The sequence below is a fragment of the Drosophila erecta genome, unplaced genomic scaffold, assembly GCF_003286155.1.
Source record: "Drosophila erecta strain 14021-0224.00,06,07 unplaced genomic scaffold, DereRS2 tig00000000-arrow-pilon, whole genome shotgun sequence".
NCBI classification, from domain to species: Eukaryota; Metazoa; Arthropoda; class Insecta; order Diptera; family Drosophilidae; genus Drosophila; species Drosophila erecta.
Window position 1 is genome coordinate 2,253,858 of NW_020825194.1, and position 16,904 is coordinate 2,270,761.

At 47.6% G+C, this 16,904-nt stretch overlaps 4 protein-coding genes across 5 annotated transcripts; 3 read left to right on the top strand and 1 right to left on the bottom strand.

Moving 5' to 3' along the window:
• Nucleotides 1-2,056: 2,056 nt before the first annotated feature.
• Nucleotides 2,057-6,143, top strand: LOC6554185 (alpha-1,6-mannosyl-glycoprotein 2-beta-N-acetylglucosaminyltransferase). Of its 2 annotated transcripts, XM_001981225.3 has the most exons (9): nt 2,057-2,115; nt 2,187-2,315; nt 2,372-2,521; nt 2,583-3,009; nt 3,064-3,209; nt 3,267-3,427; nt 3,748-4,107; nt 4,819-5,033; nt 5,097-6,143. In XM_001981225.3, exons 1-9 carry the CDS (start codon nt 2,100-2,102, stop codon nt 5,317-5,319), a joined length of 1,827 nt encoding a protein of 608 aa, XP_001981261.1. In that variant the 5' UTR covers nt 2,057-2,099; the 3' UTR covers nt 5,320-6,143. The 2 variants fall into 2 exon arrangements, with proteins under 2 accessions (XP_001981261.1, XP_015009183.1); XM_015153697.2 differs by lacking the exon at nt 3,748-4,107.
• Nucleotides 6,144-6,293: 150 nt separating this feature from the next.
• On the top strand, nt 6,294-11,249 carry LOC6554186 (4-hydroxybutyrate coenzyme A transferase). Its single transcript, XM_001981226.3, has 4 exons — nt 6,294-6,843; nt 9,666-10,058; nt 10,118-10,522; nt 10,612-11,249. Exons 1-4 carry the CDS (start codon nt 6,663-6,665, stop codon nt 11,064-11,066), a joined length of 1,434 nt encoding a protein of 477 aa, XP_001981262.1. The 5' UTR covers nt 6,294-6,662; the 3' UTR covers nt 11,067-11,249.
• A 346-nt stretch (nt 11,250-11,595) lies between these two features.
• LOC6554187 (nucleoplasmin-like protein) lies at nt 11,596-16,883 on the bottom strand. The gene is made up of 3 exons (XM_001981227.3): nt 16,735-16,883; nt 16,368-16,501; nt 11,596-12,022 (listed from the first exon to the last, which is right to left on the bottom strand). The coding sequence occupies exons 1-3, from the start codon at nt 16,754-16,756 to the stop codon at nt 11,720-11,722; spliced, it is 459 nt and encodes a 152-aa protein (XP_001981263.1). The 5' UTR covers nt 16,757-16,883; the 3' UTR covers nt 11,596-11,719.
• Nucleotides 12,933-15,826, top strand: LOC6554188 (sodium-independent sulfate anion transporter). The gene is made up of 8 exons (XM_026975711.1): nt 12,933-12,952; nt 13,432-13,799; nt 13,861-14,201; nt 14,293-14,602; nt 14,661-14,963; nt 15,024-15,169; nt 15,235-15,417; nt 15,486-15,826. The coding sequence occupies exons 1-8, from the start codon at nt 12,933-12,935 to the stop codon at nt 15,693-15,695; spliced, it is 1,881 nt and encodes a 626-aa protein (XP_026831512.1). The 3' UTR covers nt 15,696-15,826.
• Nucleotides 16,884-16,904: the final 21 nt, after the last annotated feature.

Consider the following 16,904-nt stretch of genomic DNA (forward strand, 5'->3'; position numbering starts at 1 on the left):
GCCTTTTCGTGCGTTTGTTTTGGTTTCTTGCCTTCGCCTTCGGCACGTCAATTTTCGCCACTTATTTCGTAACAACTAAACCGAAAATACCTGTTCGACCCCACGCCCCCAGCCACCGCCCCCCGACACACCCAAAAAAGTGCCTGCATTTGCGAGTAGTGGTGGTTCCTACACCGCGAGAAATTACTGTTTTATGATGAGACTTCTTTTATCTCAACAGAAGCTCCAAGAGAAATGTTTTTCCAAGTAATATTTATTATTTGAAGAAGAAGCTCATGCATTATAAATTTTTCATTCATAAAATTACTAAACGAACTCAAAGAACTTTTATATTCCGGTGTAAGCACTCATTCATTCATGGAAACTAGTTTAAATGGTGAATTCTTAACAGGCTTTCCAACTTCAGAAGCACTTTCTAGAGGCATTCGAAACTCCGCTCAGTGCACTGCTAGACCTTTCCGCACTCGCGTTTCGCTCCCCGAATTTCAAAGTCGAGTTCAGTCGTTAGTCAATTGGCCCACTTACAATTTATTAATAAAGGGCCGAGTCATTAATGCTCATTGATTTTCCCCACTCGAGTGCGTCAGATTGACGTTACCAGGAAACATTGTAATTAGCTGCCCCTGGCACAAAGGTGCCTCATTACGTATTCCTGCGGAGTGAGAGTCCTAGGATCGGGAACCCACTGGTTTAGATTCGCCAGTCAGTAGGGTTTCATATCCCATCAATCGCAGTAGCCAACTCAAGCTATATAAAGTTGGATAGTTGGGCGCCTAGAGAACTTCCCATGTGAATTGGTTCCGAGTCCGAGGTGCGATGCCCACTTGGGAATCGAAACTGCTTTCAACTGGCGACAACGTGACTCCAAAGCAAACTGTTTAAGTTTCGCGGAAAAGCCGTAAAAACTACACATTATTCGCCAGGCTCTTCAGTGCCTCATTTCCAAATACAAGTATGGAACCTTATGTGAATTTTTATGTCTGTACATATAGTTTGTTATTAAGTTCCGACCTTGAACAGCAGAGCTGATATGAGCCAATTTCCTTATTCTCTTCCGAATCAATTGTGTACATACGAAAGTACATATTAAGGTACTTGTATATTGTATAGATGTCTGCAGCAACCAACTACACAGCGCGAAATCATCAGCTCGCATGAGTAATGATGCAATCAGCTCCTAACTTTATGTGATGACTAGTGCTGAATTCCTTTTAAATGGTTATAGCATAGCTCCAAATGGGTCAGTGCGTTTGCATCCAAAACGCCCCCGAAAACATGCGTATCTACATACGATGTTGCACGATTCTAGTGCTAGTGGCGGGTATTATCTAGTTCTTTCCCGATTCCGCCACACAAATTGCGCTTCCTCGAGGCAAAAGCGTTCCACTTGTGAAATTTCGCTGAGCCGCCCGCCGCCGAATCTATTTTTACGCCAATTGACGCGAGGCCGCGGATTTGTGATTTCAGAATTGAGATTTCAGACGCGGTCCGCCCACTTTGCAGGCTCTCTCGCCATGCGGCGACCATGTGCTCCTCCGCTCCGCTCCGCCCCTTCCCCGCCCACCACCATGCATCTGGCGAACTCTGAGCCTCCGCCGCTAATTAAACTCAAGTGCCCAGTGCCCAGTAACCAGAGCCCAAGCACGGATTCCAGAACGCCGTGCAATTGGGTTTGCCTACTCGTTACTCTTCTGATTAGCATTCCCATGCCGAGTTCCATTGGAGAACCTGCTCTCATTAGAGACCAGCCGATACACAAAGATGTTCTAGCTTACACTTTCCCGAATTCTAGCCTCACTTCCAGATTATTTTATGGTATGCTTCTGTATAGAAGGTTATCACTTTTTGGGCATTCGGAAATAAGTCTATTGTTCAAGTCAATTGCCTATTCTTAATCCAATTATGTGATAAGCTCCTTGCCAGGGATTTCCCTCTTCTAAATGAGTACTTAAGGCCTGAGCAAAAACCACTGTGCTTATCAGAGGCTGGGGATTGGGAATCTCGCAATAATTGTGGCCACTAATTTCAGATGCCAAGATGAAGGTGCTTCGCCATTGAAAAGCCAGCAGTTCTCGATTCCGGAAGCGAGGAGCGTCGCCATGTCGAAAATGAGGGGTAATTGAAACGAGAACGCCGCATAGAAAAGTCAGCGTTGCTAATTCCGTTTCCTATTTGCCGTTGAACAGGTCGCATCCTGATCCCACTGCCCAATACCGGAGCAATGGGTCGCAAGCGCAACAACTTCTACATGCGGAGTCTGTTCCTGCTGGCCCTGGGCATCTTTGGCCTGCTCCAGTACAACAACTTCAACTACTGTAAGTAGAGGCCAGTATCTCGCATCACCAGCTAATCCCTTGATCCCATCATACAGTGGACTCGCGGGACAATGTGCTGGGCGATGCGGTGACCAACGACTCGGACGATGCCATCCTGGCCATGGTGCCCGCCACTCTGCACAAGTATCTGACGCCCCACTCCCGCAATCACACCGCCTCGGGAGCAGGAGCCCTCACCGGCGCGGGTAAGCCTTCACCAAGATAGCCAAGATAGTAAGGTGCTAATCTGGATTCAATACGCCCTAGCCCTGCTCCTGAATGCCAGTAGTCCGGGAGCTGCTACTGCCAGCACCATCAGCTTCGATGTCTACCATCCTCCGAATATCACGGAGATTAAGCGCCAGATCGTGAGGTACAACGACATGCAGATGGTGCTCAACGAGGACGTCTTTGGACCGCTGCAAAACGACTCTGTGATAATCGTGGTCCAGGTGCACACGAGGATCACCTACCTGCGGCACCTGATCGTTAGTCTGGCGCAGGCCCGGGACATCTCCAAGGTGCTGCTGGTGTTCTCGCACGACTACTACGACGACGACATCAACGACCTGGTGCAGCAGATCGACTTCTGCAAGGTGATGCAGATCTTCTACCCGTACTCCATTCAGACGCATCCTAACGAGTATCCCGGCGTGGATCCCAACGACTGCCCGCGGAACATCAAAAAGGAGCAGTGCGTAGCGGTCAACAATCCTCAGGCGTCTGCTATACGAATCTCTAATTCCAGAGCTCTGATCGCCAACTGCAACAATGCGATGTACCCCGATCTCTATGGCCACTATCGGGAGGCGAAGTTCACGCAGACGAAGCACCACTGGATCTGGAAGGCCAACCGGGTGTTCAACGAACTGGAGGTGACTCGCTATCACACAGGTTAGCAGCGTACTCTCTGTATTATTGGTCCAAATTAAAGCATTCAATGCCCCACAGGACTGGTCCTGTTCCTCGAGGAGGACCACTACGTGGCCGAGGACTTCCTATACCTGCTGGCCATGATGCAGCAACGCACCAAAGACTTGTGCCCCCAGTGCAACGTGCTGTCCCTGGGCACCTATCTCAAGACCTTCAACTACTACACGTACCACAGCAAGGTGAGAACCGGAGCAGGCTGGTCCAGTACCCATACGGTCTAGTGACCACTGGCTGCGAAACTCAGAGAGCGCCTCGAGCTCATCTTATGTATATCCTTCAAGCTTCCGTTGCTACAGAACACATTCATTCAAAGCGCATCCAAGCCATCCATTGTCGGGACTCGGATGGCCAGTCATGGCGGCAAGAAGTTGCCCTAATGGGTACTGGCCATTCGATCAATGACCCGCACACACACACACCCACACTTGTGTTTAAGCTCACCATCTGACTATTGTAATTTACCATTTGTATCTGTTCTATTCCGAATTCTGGCACGCAGACTAACAAGAAATCCTATGCTTCCTCGCTGATCTCGACAAACAGTCTATTAGGATACAATAGGAATAACAATAGAAACTCTGTGCAATTAGCTGTGTCGTCCTCTTACTCCTCCTCATCATCTGCGCAATCACCACCGCCATCCAAAGTCTATGTGGGCGACACATCTGACCACCAGAGAGCCAGTGACTCCAATAGCAGGCGGGGCAACCTCATCAACACTGTCACCGCCACAGCCACCGCCACCGCCGCCACATCCGACACCACCAATAACGAGCAAAGTAGCCATAGCAGCAGCAAAAATGGTGCACAAACATGGAACTATCATGTCTTGCCGTCATTGTATTCCGTCTATCAGAAGGTAGCGACACCGCCCCGCCAGCTCCGCGGACTCCTCTTAAAGGGATCCCGGCTAACCGCCACACCAGCCGCTCCCAGCTCCTTTGACGCATCCCTGCCTGACGACCATCCACCATCCCACATCCCTGTTTGCGTAGCTAGTCGGTCCCCGTTTACCATTCTTTGTTGCATACTCCATCCATTTACGCTTTGGCAATATGTTCTGCATGATCTGTTCTATCCTGTAAACGCTATCATTCAGTTGGCAGTGATGGGAAAGGGGTGAACCATTGGAATACCCAAAATCGACTAACTTCCCACCACTGCCTCCATGTTGTAATTGTTTTGTTTAATTGTACTTGTCTATGTGTCCGTGCTGGCATGCCACATCTCCGCCCCAATCCGCTCCTGGTCTTGATTCCATCTGCCAGATGCACGCCCGCGTACGCACCGCGAAGATCGACAAGCAGAGCATCGAAAACGACTATCGCAAGGTATTTGGTATGGCGCGCACTGTACCCCATCCGCAAATCCGGCTTTCGCCGGTGAATCCACCTAGTGGTTAGTCCGGAACGAAGGAAGTGCCAGTGGAGACCGGAATTCGAACCGCGTCGATTGAAATTTGCATGCTTCCACTCCTCGCCTTACCTTTTGCTAATCCGTTTTCTATATTGTTGCTTCTCCCCCATTATTCTGCATTGTGCTTGGTTGACCTGGTTCTTCTCTTCGGCAGGTGGAGGTCATGCCCTGGGTCAGCAGCAAGCACAACATGGGCTTCGCCTTCAATCGCACCACCTGGTCAAGCATCCGGAAGTGCGCCCGCCACTTCTGCACCTACGATGACTACAACTGGGATTGGTCCTTGCAGCACGTTTCGCAGCAGTGTCTGCGGCGAAAGCTGCACGCCATGATTGTCAAGGGCCCGCGGGTCTTCCACATTGGGGAATGGTGAGCAGGACACCTGTCATCGCTTAGGAGCTCCATAATAATTCGTGCACTTCTCTCTTGCAGTGGCGTTCACCATAAGAACAAGAACTGCGAGTCCAACCAGGTGATCTCGAAGGTGCAGCACGTGCTGCGGATAGCCCGCAACTCGCACCAGCTCTTCCCGCGCTCCCTCACCCTCACGGTGCCCAGTCTGATGAAGAAGTCCAAGCTGCGCAAGGGCAACGGCGGCTGGGGCGATCTGCGGGATCACGAGCTGTGCCTCAACATGACGCTGGCCACGAGGTAAGGCCAGACGGCCAGGGAGTCAGGAAAACCGGGGAGCCCACGGACTGGGAACCAATCAGTCAGTAGCAAGGAAGCCTAGCTCATAGCGTTATCTAAGTAGGATTATTAAGCAGTAGCCTTAGACAATGTAAACGAACATTCAGCAAGTACTCTGCATCAGCTAACTAACCGAAAGTAATCAAAGCCAGAAGTCAGGAGCGGGAAGCGGGAAGCCCAAAGACCCTCGCCTCGGGCGCTGCACAACTCATACTATAAGTAACCCTCTAGTCACACATTCAAATGGGATCGCCGTGTTGTAACCTCCTACCTTGTTCCGTTCGCCCTTCAGTTCGTCGATAATCACTGGTAGTGTTTAGGCTCCGTCCAGATCCGCGGACGGGGTGGCACTCCTTCAAACTGAAACTAGAATCTAAACCTACGAATACTAGCGATACACCATATACATATATACTAACTCGTATCCCCAGATTGTGCCGAAGCCGTTTCGCAAGCGGCCAGTTAACTTGAGTCTAGAGTCTAGAGGCAGCTAATCGCATAAACTAGTCATAGCAATGTACCACATGCACATGCGCTATAATACATCATAGATCAAACTTTTGATATATCTACGAGCCTACGTTCTAAGTCTGTACATAGAGGAATTGCGTTGTATACATCACATAAGGTCTTTTTATGATATAAACGCGGAACTAATGTAATTTGTTATTTTTAAATCGTTAGTCCAAAGCGCTTTTATGTATTAGGAATTTTTGATTAATCGAACGAATAATCCTAGTGAATAAATGCCAAGTAAATACTCTACCAGTATATACTTTAAAAACCAGACATGTGGGTTTTTCGTATAAGCATTGCAAGGTTTCAAAAGTGGCGCCAAGCAACCCTGGCACTAATCGGTTCATCGATAAATACCGATAGCCAATGTTGTCGAACTAGCAGTGCGTTGCTCAACACAGGCAGCTGGTAATTTTTGAAACTTCACAATTAAATGTAGAAACAATATAGCCTAAAATTCCTTAGCCCTAGAACACATCGACTAACAAAATGAGGAGTACATCTACGTGAACACAAATTGAAGTGGAAGCGAAGAGGAGTGGAGTCGGAGCTCGGGGGGATTGGATTGTGATCGGAAGACAGCTTTCGCCGCAGAGCTTTTATGGCGTTTTTGTTTGGCGAACCAGTTGCAAATTTGGTGCCGCAGCGGACGGAACTCAGCACAGCAGTCTCTCCCCAGTGAAAACCCACCACTCATCGCCTCCTGCATCTCGCGGACTTCTCGCTTAACCCTTTTCGACGTGCGTGCCTACAACAGAGTACTCAGTACACACTACCACCACACAGTTCACCATGAGCAAGCAATTGGCGCGCCATGTGGGTCAGCTGAACAGCCTCCTGAAGACGGCGGCCACCGCCTCCTCGGTCTCCGCCCACAACAACTACTTCACCTACGTGCGGGAGCTGTCGCATCCCATCGCCCGGGAGCCTCCAATCGTCAAGGCGGAGGAGGCCGTGGCATGCGTGAAATCCGGTGAGTTCTCCTCTATCATCTGATCAGGAATCCCCCCGCTTTCCTCTTCCGAATGGAACGGGCCCCCCTTATCGCGCGCTGTTTGCAATCTTTTGGTTATGTAACCTTCTAGTGGGCCTGCTTAGGAAAACAGAATGAAAACGAGAACACCGGGTTGTGGGGCCATGCAAATGTAAGCCCATGTGTGCCCGCAATCCAAACTACTTTCGAGCACATATGCATGTATGTACATAGGGAAGGGCATTCACAGGGTGCTCAGTATATGAATGGTTGGCATTTAATTGACCGTGATTAGGAGGCACTCGTGGGCATAAGAGGTGGGGAGCCTATATAATATGCAAGTTGGAAACAAATATTTAGGGTATTGTATTACCTAGTGACAGGGGATAGGTTTTTTGTATCAACTAGCACTCAGTTGATTGGGGTCTAGTATGATAAATAGGGAAGTTACACAATAGGAAAATCACATTTTAAGTAGCTGCCCTTATCGAAAAGTAGCCATTCAAAGCTACTCCCCTTCTGGCTATCAGCAAACCTTGTGTTATTTGTAATTCCTGTTGCTGCAGCAGCACAAGTGTAAATTATATTAATTTAATCGCAAAACAGCTGAGCGTGGCCATACCCAGTACTTATTTATACACATTTATTAATGCATATACTCAGCGCTGTAGATGAGTTTCCAGCAAATGTTGTACTTTGTACCCAGGCCGATGCAAAGCTCAGCTTAGTGGCAAGAACGACCGCGTATGTAGCTCATAAACACGTCTATCCACTCGACCGGCCTTTGGATGTGGTGCTGATAAGGCCCACTCTCTGTAGGACCCATATACCATATACTATAGTATTTAGCAGCTTTATAAGAAGGCAAGGTTATGCAACGAGTATCAGCAGGTGAATTATGGCAACATAATCAGGGAGTGCTCCAAAAAAATATTCATTAATTTCTAACAAGCTTTTTCTTATCACAACGATATATGTATCAGTTAGATAATTTCTGTGTCAGTATAAAGATAGCAATCATCTGATTTTTGGACCCCTATGCTCTGATTGACTTCAATTGTCCCAAATTTGGAGGCAATCTCCTGAGGTTCTGGACACGCCCTCGGCACCCGCTGAAATCTCAATTTCTTAGCACTTATACGGCATCTCATCAGCAGGTCCATGCAAATTGGCGATATAGCGGCGGGGGGCGGGTCTTTGGAGGGGGAGTGGCACAGCGCAGCGGGCCCAGCTAAACGTCACCCGAAATCGGTATCTCTAATTTTAGCCAAAATCACCAACACGAGCCATGCCAAATCTACGACGTAATTCGATTTGGAAAACTTTTTCGGTTGGCACGTTTTTGGCAGATAATAAGTGGTACAGTAGGCACTAACTAGCTAAACCTATGCGTAAGATACGCATATTTGGGTTTTCAAATTACAGCAAATATCTTAGGGAAGTATTGTTTGTGGCGATAGTGCAGCGTCGCGGAGAACTTGACCATGTCGACGTGGCTCAAACGTCTGCCGATAAGAATCCCACTTATCGCATGACTCCCCAGCTGAAGGGGCTCGCTCGTTCGACTTTATTTGCCCATTATTTTCTTTCTGTTCCTCATACTGAAGTACCTCGGAATGCAGGCCTCTACAGGGCGAAACCGAAATAGATTGGCCAAACATGATGCAAGTGCTCAAAAATGCATAAGGATGCTGTTTTAGAGATGCAATTCGGATATGTACCTATACTATATCTCTAATTTTACAGACCTTCATTACAAGAACTCAAACGACAGCTATTCTATTTTATCATTTGTCCAAACATTTCGATTGAAAGCTACAGTTGTCTTACGCAACAGTCCAATCAGATGCTTTTTGCTGAATTTATGTGCCTCTGCTTTCCGCCTGGTTAATCAAATGGCAAAATCTATATGTATACTCTCTGATTATATGCAATCGCAATCCGGCAGAACTCTTGTTTGCCATGTAATGCCAACTGGGAAACCGGTGTTATTTATTTACAAACATTCATTATCACGCGTTTCTGGGCAATAAACGCTCCCATTCGCATTCTCACTATCACTCTGCCTACTAACTAATATAAATTAGTACATATATGTATATTAGCTATAGCTTTAAAGCACTAGAGAGTAACGAACTTAATTCGCGTTGAACATTCAGAGAGGAAGTGGAATGATCAGAGAGAAAATTTCAGAATTTCGGCACAAGTCGTTTCGGGAAACAATTTATAGACTTCTTTTGTTACTCAATGAAAGCATGACCAGCGCAATATTAAGCATGTAAATAGTAATGAATGATATACAGAAATAGCATTTGCTGATTAAAGCTTTGCAGAAAGTTATATTACTTTGATTAATAACTATATATATTAAATGATCAAATGTATACTAATTTCAAAACAAGTTTTTCGCTTAGCGTTCCATTGAACGCTATTCCTAGCGGGATAATTTTAGTACGATGTGCATTAATTGCCAGGTCAGGATTTTCTTGAGTGGATGCGGCCATGCTCTTCAGATTAACATCTTATAAAAGTTGCTAGGAACATGAGACCAGAACCGGTAATGCATCAAAACAGTTCATTAACTGATAGTAGCTACTGGTGATTTCGTTATCATTTAACAATTAAAGCATCATTAACTAGGCAACATTGAAAAGCTTTAATTGTAGGCCCTCGGATAGCATGTCATGCAAATCTGTAGATAAGACCTGCCGAATAGATTAACGTTTCATAAAGTGTACAATATCTGCGTATTGGCCGATTAGCAGCGTGTGCCTAATAAAAGTATTGGTAATAAAACCTGTGGTTTTTCGCCTCCATTCCAGGTGACACGGTTTTCGCCGGCGGAGCAGCCGCCACGCCCGTGGCTCTGCTGAACGCGATGGCCAAGCACGGAAAGAGCAACAACCTGGAGTGCGTCACGGTGTGCCACATGCACACCGAGGGTCCTGGCGAGTACGCCAAGCCGGAGTACAAGGACCACTTCCGCTCGAACTCCTTCTTCATGGGCGCCAATGTGCGCAAGGCGGTGGCCGAGGGCCGTGGTGACAATGTGCCGATCTTCCTTCACGAGATCCCCCAGCTGTTCTACAAGCAGATCGTAAAGCCAGATGTGTCCTTCATCCACGTGTCGCCCCCTGATAACCACGGCTACTGCTCTCTCGGCACCAGCGTCGATTGTGTGCGAGCTGCGCTGCTGAACTCGAAGCTCATTGTTGGTGAGTTGCGAACACGAGGAAACTCTTTTATCGTGGGACTTATGCTATTCCTTTATCAGCTCAAATCAACCCCAAGATGCCGCGCACCTTCGGCGATGCCGTCATCCACAAGTCTCACTTCGACTACGCCATTGAGGTGAACGATGATCTGCCTCAGCACGGAACTGGTGAGATTTCGGAAGTGGAGAAGAAGATCGGCAAGCTCATTGCCGAGAACCTCGTCAAGGATGGCGCCACCCTGCAGATGGGCATTGGCAGCATCCCCGACGCCGTTCTTGCCGCCCTGCACAACCACAAGGATCTGGGCATCCACTCCGAGATGTTCGCCAACGGTGTCGTGGAGCTCGTGCGCAAGGGATGCGTCACCAACAGCAAGAAGAAGATGCACCAGGGCAGAATCGTGGGCTCCTTCCTGATCGGTGACAAGGCCCTGTACGACTTCGTGGACAACAACCCCTTCATCGGTAGGTTTAGACCTGAAACACTAAACTTGAATTCAAAATGTATGCGATATGAGCACGATCTAATGCCTCACTGTCCGTCCACCTTTCAGAGATGTACGCCATCGACTATGTAAACAACACCAGCATTGTGAAACAGCAGCCCCGCATGACGGCCATCAACAGCTGCATTGAGGTGGATTTGACTGGACAAGTTTGTTCAGACTCGATTGGCTCCCGATTCTACTCCGGATTCGGCGGCCAGGTGGACTTCATTCGCGGAGCAGCGGAGGGTCTCGATGGACTGGGTGTGCCAATCATTGCCATGCCATCGACCACCAACAAGGGCGAGAGCAAGATTGTTCCCACGCTGAAGGCAGGCGCTGGCGTCGTCACTTCGCGTGCCCACGTCCACTATGTCGTCACGGAGCACGGAATTGCCTCGCTGTTCGGCAAGAACGTGCGCCAGAGGATGTACGAACTCATCCAGATCGCCGATCCCAAGCACCGCGAGTCCCTGGAGAAACAAGCCTTCGAGCGCATCAAGGTTATGCCCTCGCCGAACTAAGCACTGAACTCCTAGAGATCACTATTTACTAGCAGCAACCCGCAATCTTTGAAGGCATTCCCGAAATCGCTCTGATCCACTTCATAGGATTGCAATCATGATAGCCCTTTAGCATTACCAAATCTGAAATTTCAATTGATGAGTAACGAATTGATGGGAGAAATAAAACTGAAATTGATTACATCTATGGTTTCAATAAACGAACAATGTGTACTAAACGGGAAAGATAAGAATAAGATAGCAGTTATAAGGCGCTTCCACTTCAGTAAAATGCAATAATATTATTTGTATTCCGACGACAGTTTATTTTCATACTGCAAATATGAAGGAGGCGCGTACAGGAAGTCCGGCTTAGTTTTAGTTATACTTTAATATATATACAAATCTGTGTGTTCGATTAGTGTCCGATCAGCCAGTCCGATCTGCTCCCAATGAAAGCGGACCTCCTGTCTGAGCGACAGACCATTCGCTGGGGATAACACGACCCGAGCACACAACGTTGTCTTTGAATTGAATGTAAAAGGAGCTGTTCAAAAGGAACTAGATTGTATTCTCAGTATGCATCGTATTGTAATATAGGGCCTAAAACTGTTTTTGCTTTAAAATCTACACATTCATAGCTTAAACCTCGATGGATGATTGCGGTCAGCAGTTTACTTCTTCTTGTTGTTCTTGGCATTTTTACCATCGGCGGCGTTTTCGATCTTGGCGCGCTTCTTTGGGTGCTCGTCCTCCTCATCCTCAGCCACATCGTCCTCCTCGTCATCCTCCTCCATGTCGACCACCTCCACATCGTCCTTGATGTTGTGCCCGTGGATGTAGACGGGTCCGCTGCCCTTGATCAGCTTGAACGTCACCTTCGACTCGTAAAACTCCACGTCGGGATTGACGGCGCGGGTCTCTCCGGCCTTCAAGACGGCGATGGGAATTTGCACGGAGTCCTTGGGTGTGTTCACCTGCGTAAAGAAGAGGTAAGATTCGCAAGTTAGATAAATTCATAGACATTTTAATTGGTCTTGAAATAAATACAAGTTAGACATGTTTCGAAGGTTATCTATCGTTCAATTAGATAGGAACATCAAATGGCACATCTTTCCCTGTTTTTAACTGCGTAAGATTCCTAGCCAAGATTGACCCATATAGATCCCCGTCATAGGCCTTTCAAGTAGCCAGAGATAGTTGTTGAATGCCCCGATTACACAAATTTCGGATCTGGCGAGCAGATAGCGCGAAGTTCATCACGACTGGCCCACTTAATCGCTCTGCAGTCTTCGTCTCTATCTCTTATCGTTGTCAGCCGAACAACACCTTCCCCAAAACTAACTGAACTGAACTGTCCGATGATAACTGCCTACGCATTCATATATTCGCACAGTCGCTTTCAGTAATAACCCCGTCGACTGGCGGCCGCTTGACCACTCGTCTGCCCACGCTGGAGTGGATCGGATCGGTTCGTTCCCTTTAAACTGCAGCCAGGCTCAACTGAACCGGAGTCCAGCAAGCGCGAATCTAACAAGTGACCGCTAATTAATCATCCACAACGTGTAATTCAAGTCAAAACTTCCTCTAGTATTGGCCGATCGTAAAGTGCTTCAAAGATCTTGTCGACATGCGCGATAACGAAGGTAAGTGGAGAGCGCGTTTCCTCAAGAGGATAAGTGAAAGGAAAGTGATGCGAAGGGAACTACCCCTACTACTATAAAAGCAAATTTGAGTATCAGGAAATAGAAACTATTACTCAATGGCAATATATTTAGTCACGAGAATAAAAACTGTTTAATTGCTCTATGATAAATGCTATAAATAAAGAACAAGTTTACCTAAAAGAGTACTATACATTTAAACGAAACTAAACAAAGGATAAAAATGTGTGTGCTTTATTCATGGTAAATACTCGGTAATGAGTCCGTAATTAGACAAGAGAAGCCGCAAGATTGTGTTATTACGAGCTCCGAAAGATGAATTATCAGTGACAAGCTGTCTTCCTGTGGATAAACGTGTCCATCAAGCACGAAGGGATCAAAACGTAAATTTCCCCCGTTGAGTAACATAAATGCATTAGGCACAAACTAGCCAAGGATACTATAAACAGCTCAGTAATTATCTAGAATATGAGACACCAAAACAGAGGCGGGTTCAAACTGCTAACATCAAAGAATTGTCAAGAGACTAGCCTGCTGCCTATGGATGAACTTGTCTATCAGCTTGTAGACATCATTGGTACTTTTCCAGAAGTCACAAGACCACCGCCACCGATTCGCAGGAAATCATAGAGGCACTTCAGATCATATGCAGAGATTGTGACCTATTCACATAAATAGCGTACATAAAAGAGCGTTTTTCAATCAAGTAACCCACTTAACAGCGGCCATATCAAGATTTCAAGGCGGCCCAGGAGAAACACCTACTCAATAGCCCATTTGTGTTTTCCAGATGATCTCTATCGGGAGCGCCTGCCGAATGTTTGCGGCTCCGTGGGCTCAAAGGCGAGGAGCTGCTGTAGCATGCGTTCCGTGCACAGATATCTGCCCGTCACCGATTGGCTGCCCAAGTACCAGTTGAGCTTCCTGGCCATGGATGTGGTGGCGGGTCTCACTGTGGGCCTCACAGCCGTACCACAGGCCATTGCCTATGGAGCTGTGGCCAATCTGCCGCCAGCCTATGGGCTCTACTCCGCTTTTATGGGTGGATTTGTGTACATACTGCTCGGAACCTGCAAGGACATCACAGTGGGTGAGTTGTAGAGCCTCTGGAGCTGGAACATAGCTAAGTAACTCAAATCGTTGATCCACAGGCCCCACGGCCATCATGGCGCTAATGGTGCAGCCGTATGTGAACGGCAACCCGGCGAATGCGGTGCTAATATGCTTCCTGTCCGGCTGCATTATCACCCTAATGGGCCTGCTCAATCTCGGAGTGCTCATGCGGTTTATATCGGTGCCGGTGACGACGGGTTTTACGATGGCAGCCGCCTTAACCATTGCCACCGGCCAGATTAATAGCCTCTTTGGCATCAGCAGTAGTGCCAGTGGGTTCCTAAACAGCTGGATATACTTCTTTGGGCACATAACGCAAACACGCCGAAATGATGCCATCCTGGGCTGCTGCACACTTGTACTCCTGCTGCTCATGAGGGTGGGTAACTATAAAAAACCACCTTTAAAGCCACAAATTGCCTAATTAGAATGTTCGATTAGCGAGTCCATTAATGTTTGAATCACTTCAGCAACTGAAAGACCTGCCTTTTGGCTTCAAAAGCGTGTGGAAGTATATCTCGCTGGCCCGCAATGCTGTGGCCGTGTTAATTGGCATACTGCTGTGCTATCTTCTGAAAAACGATGGCAAACTACCCTTTCTAGTGAGCGGCAGCATCACTCCAGGCCTACCGCCCTTCAAGCTTCCTCCCTTTCGCACAGAGGATCCTCAGACTGGAGAAACCATCAGCTTCGGGGGCATGATTTCGAACATAGGCACTGGCCTGGTGTCCATACCACTGTTGTCTATATTGGAAAGCATAGCTGTGGCCAAGGCCTTCTGTGAGTGCGGTTAACTATTCAGTTTATAGCCCATAACTTGAGCTTCTTCTGCTTTCAGCAAAGGGCAAGATAGTGGACGCATCGCAGGAGATGATTGCCCTGGGCGTCAGCAACATCCTCAGCAGCTTCTTCTCCTCCATGCCCATCACCGGATCCTTTACAAGGACAGCCATCAACAATGCCAGTGGAGTGAGAACCCCGCTGGGTGGTGCGGTTACCGGCGCTCTTGTCCTTCTGACCCTAGCCTTCCTCACCTCCACATTTGCCTACATTCCCAAGGCGACCCTGGCAGCCATAATCATTGCAGCCATGTTCTTTATGGTGGAGTACGAGACCATTGGCGAGATTTGGCGGGCTAAAAGTGAGTGTTGCCTGGCATTGGGGACCACGTGTAGTCATAGTAACTATGGATATCTTGCAGAGCGCGATATGCTGCCTTTCCTGGTGACCGTGTTGACCTGTGTCTTCTGGACTCTGGAGTACGGCATGGTGGTGGGCATCGTCTTCAATGCGCTTTTCCTGCTCTACAAGAGCATGAAGCCGCAGTTTTACTTGGCAACCGAGAAGGTGAGCTTGAAACTTTATAGTACCTATGTGTAGGGCCAAATAATCCCAAACGACTATCCACCTAGTTTAATGGCGTCGAGGTGACTATGGCCGATCTGAAGGGCAGCGTGGACTACTCGGCAGCCGAGTACTTGAAGATGTCGATTGTGTCCCACGTGACGCAAAAGAACTGCGAGGGAGGTGTTCCCACCACACTGGTGGTCATCAAGGGACACGAGATCGCCTCAATTGATACGACCGTGGCTTTGGTGAGTGCCAGTTTTCTTTGTTGCGAATTGTAACCTTTAACCCCAAGCCTCTTCTCTTTCCCGCAAAGAACCTCAAATCGCTGCGCGAAGATCTCTCCCTACTGAAGTGCGACATGATCTGCTGGAACTGGAGTATTCCGGCGGCGGGAGTGGTTTGCCGGATGGATGGGAAGCTGCGCAGTATGTTCAAGTTCTCGAAAAGCTTTCCCGACCTAATGCAAACAATTGCGGATGCCGAGGCAGCCGATTCGTGTATCGCCGTTGACTTGAGTCAATAAAGAGTGCTCTTTTGTCTACCGTATATGTGTTTCTGCGTACAGTTGCGCCAATGAAATCGTTTTCGAAAGGTAATTTGGGGTACTTCAATTATGAGCATCTTGATGGTTATCACCAAGTTTAGGTACAACTAATGAGCAATTTTGAATAGGTTAAGTAAAAATTAAAATCTATTTTTATGAAAAAAAAAAAAAAGAATATTAACTTTAATCAAGATGGATTTTTAAGGTTATTCTCGAATGTTTGCTATAAAGCGGCTCCTAATAATATACAGAATACCTAAGTAGCTTCTTGTACAATAATTCGGATTTTCTTAACGACCCCCGATTTACTAGGAGACTTGTAAGGTACCTACTACTTCTTCCTAAGTACCTAGATTCCAAGAAGAAAAATGTACCTAGAAACATGTACCATCGGAAACCGGGGGCTGGTTACTCGGCGGCCATCTGCAGAGGTACAGACAAAATTACCCTAGCCCACAGCGAGCGAAAAGTTCGAGGTTGTTCTGGTCTGGGGAAAAATGGAAACCGGTCCCTGCCCCGCCGGCCGGAAAAATGCAGCAAAAAATGAGCAAAAAGTGAGAAAAAAAAAAGAGGAGGACACCAACCGGCGCGCGCATACACAATTTATGGGATTTACTGCGTGCAATGCCCCGACCCCCATGGAGTACTCACCTCGACCACGTTGAACTCGTTCTCCTTGGCCTCAGCGCCCAGGAGGATCTGTTTGATGACCAGCTTCTGGCCGCGTGCGTAGTCCTCGTCCACATCCCACGTGACGCTATCGCTCTCGGCGGTCAGAGTGACTCCTGCGGAACGGATATAGTCGCCATTATACTTCTCAATTTGTATCTTTTTCACACATTCAAATGCTGGGGTTTGAGGCCAGACAGACACACAAATTGGCCAGCGGCAACCTTGGAGCAAAAACACCGGCAAGCGTCGCAGACACTCAGCCTTTTCGGTGGTAAATACACCTTCTCCGCGGCCACTTTTGCCCCGCTTCGGTGCATATATAGTTGATCTGCTAAATTGTAATTACCGTAGAATGATTCCTCAGCCATTGTAGGTAATATTTAATATTAATTCCACACAAAACCAGAGGCGAACACGTGTTGAGCAAAATCTTTTGCAAAATGGTAGCTGCCGCAGGGTTGCCAGGCCAAAGTAGGTTGCAGATATCGAAAGGTGTTACCCTAGGAGTCAAAATCG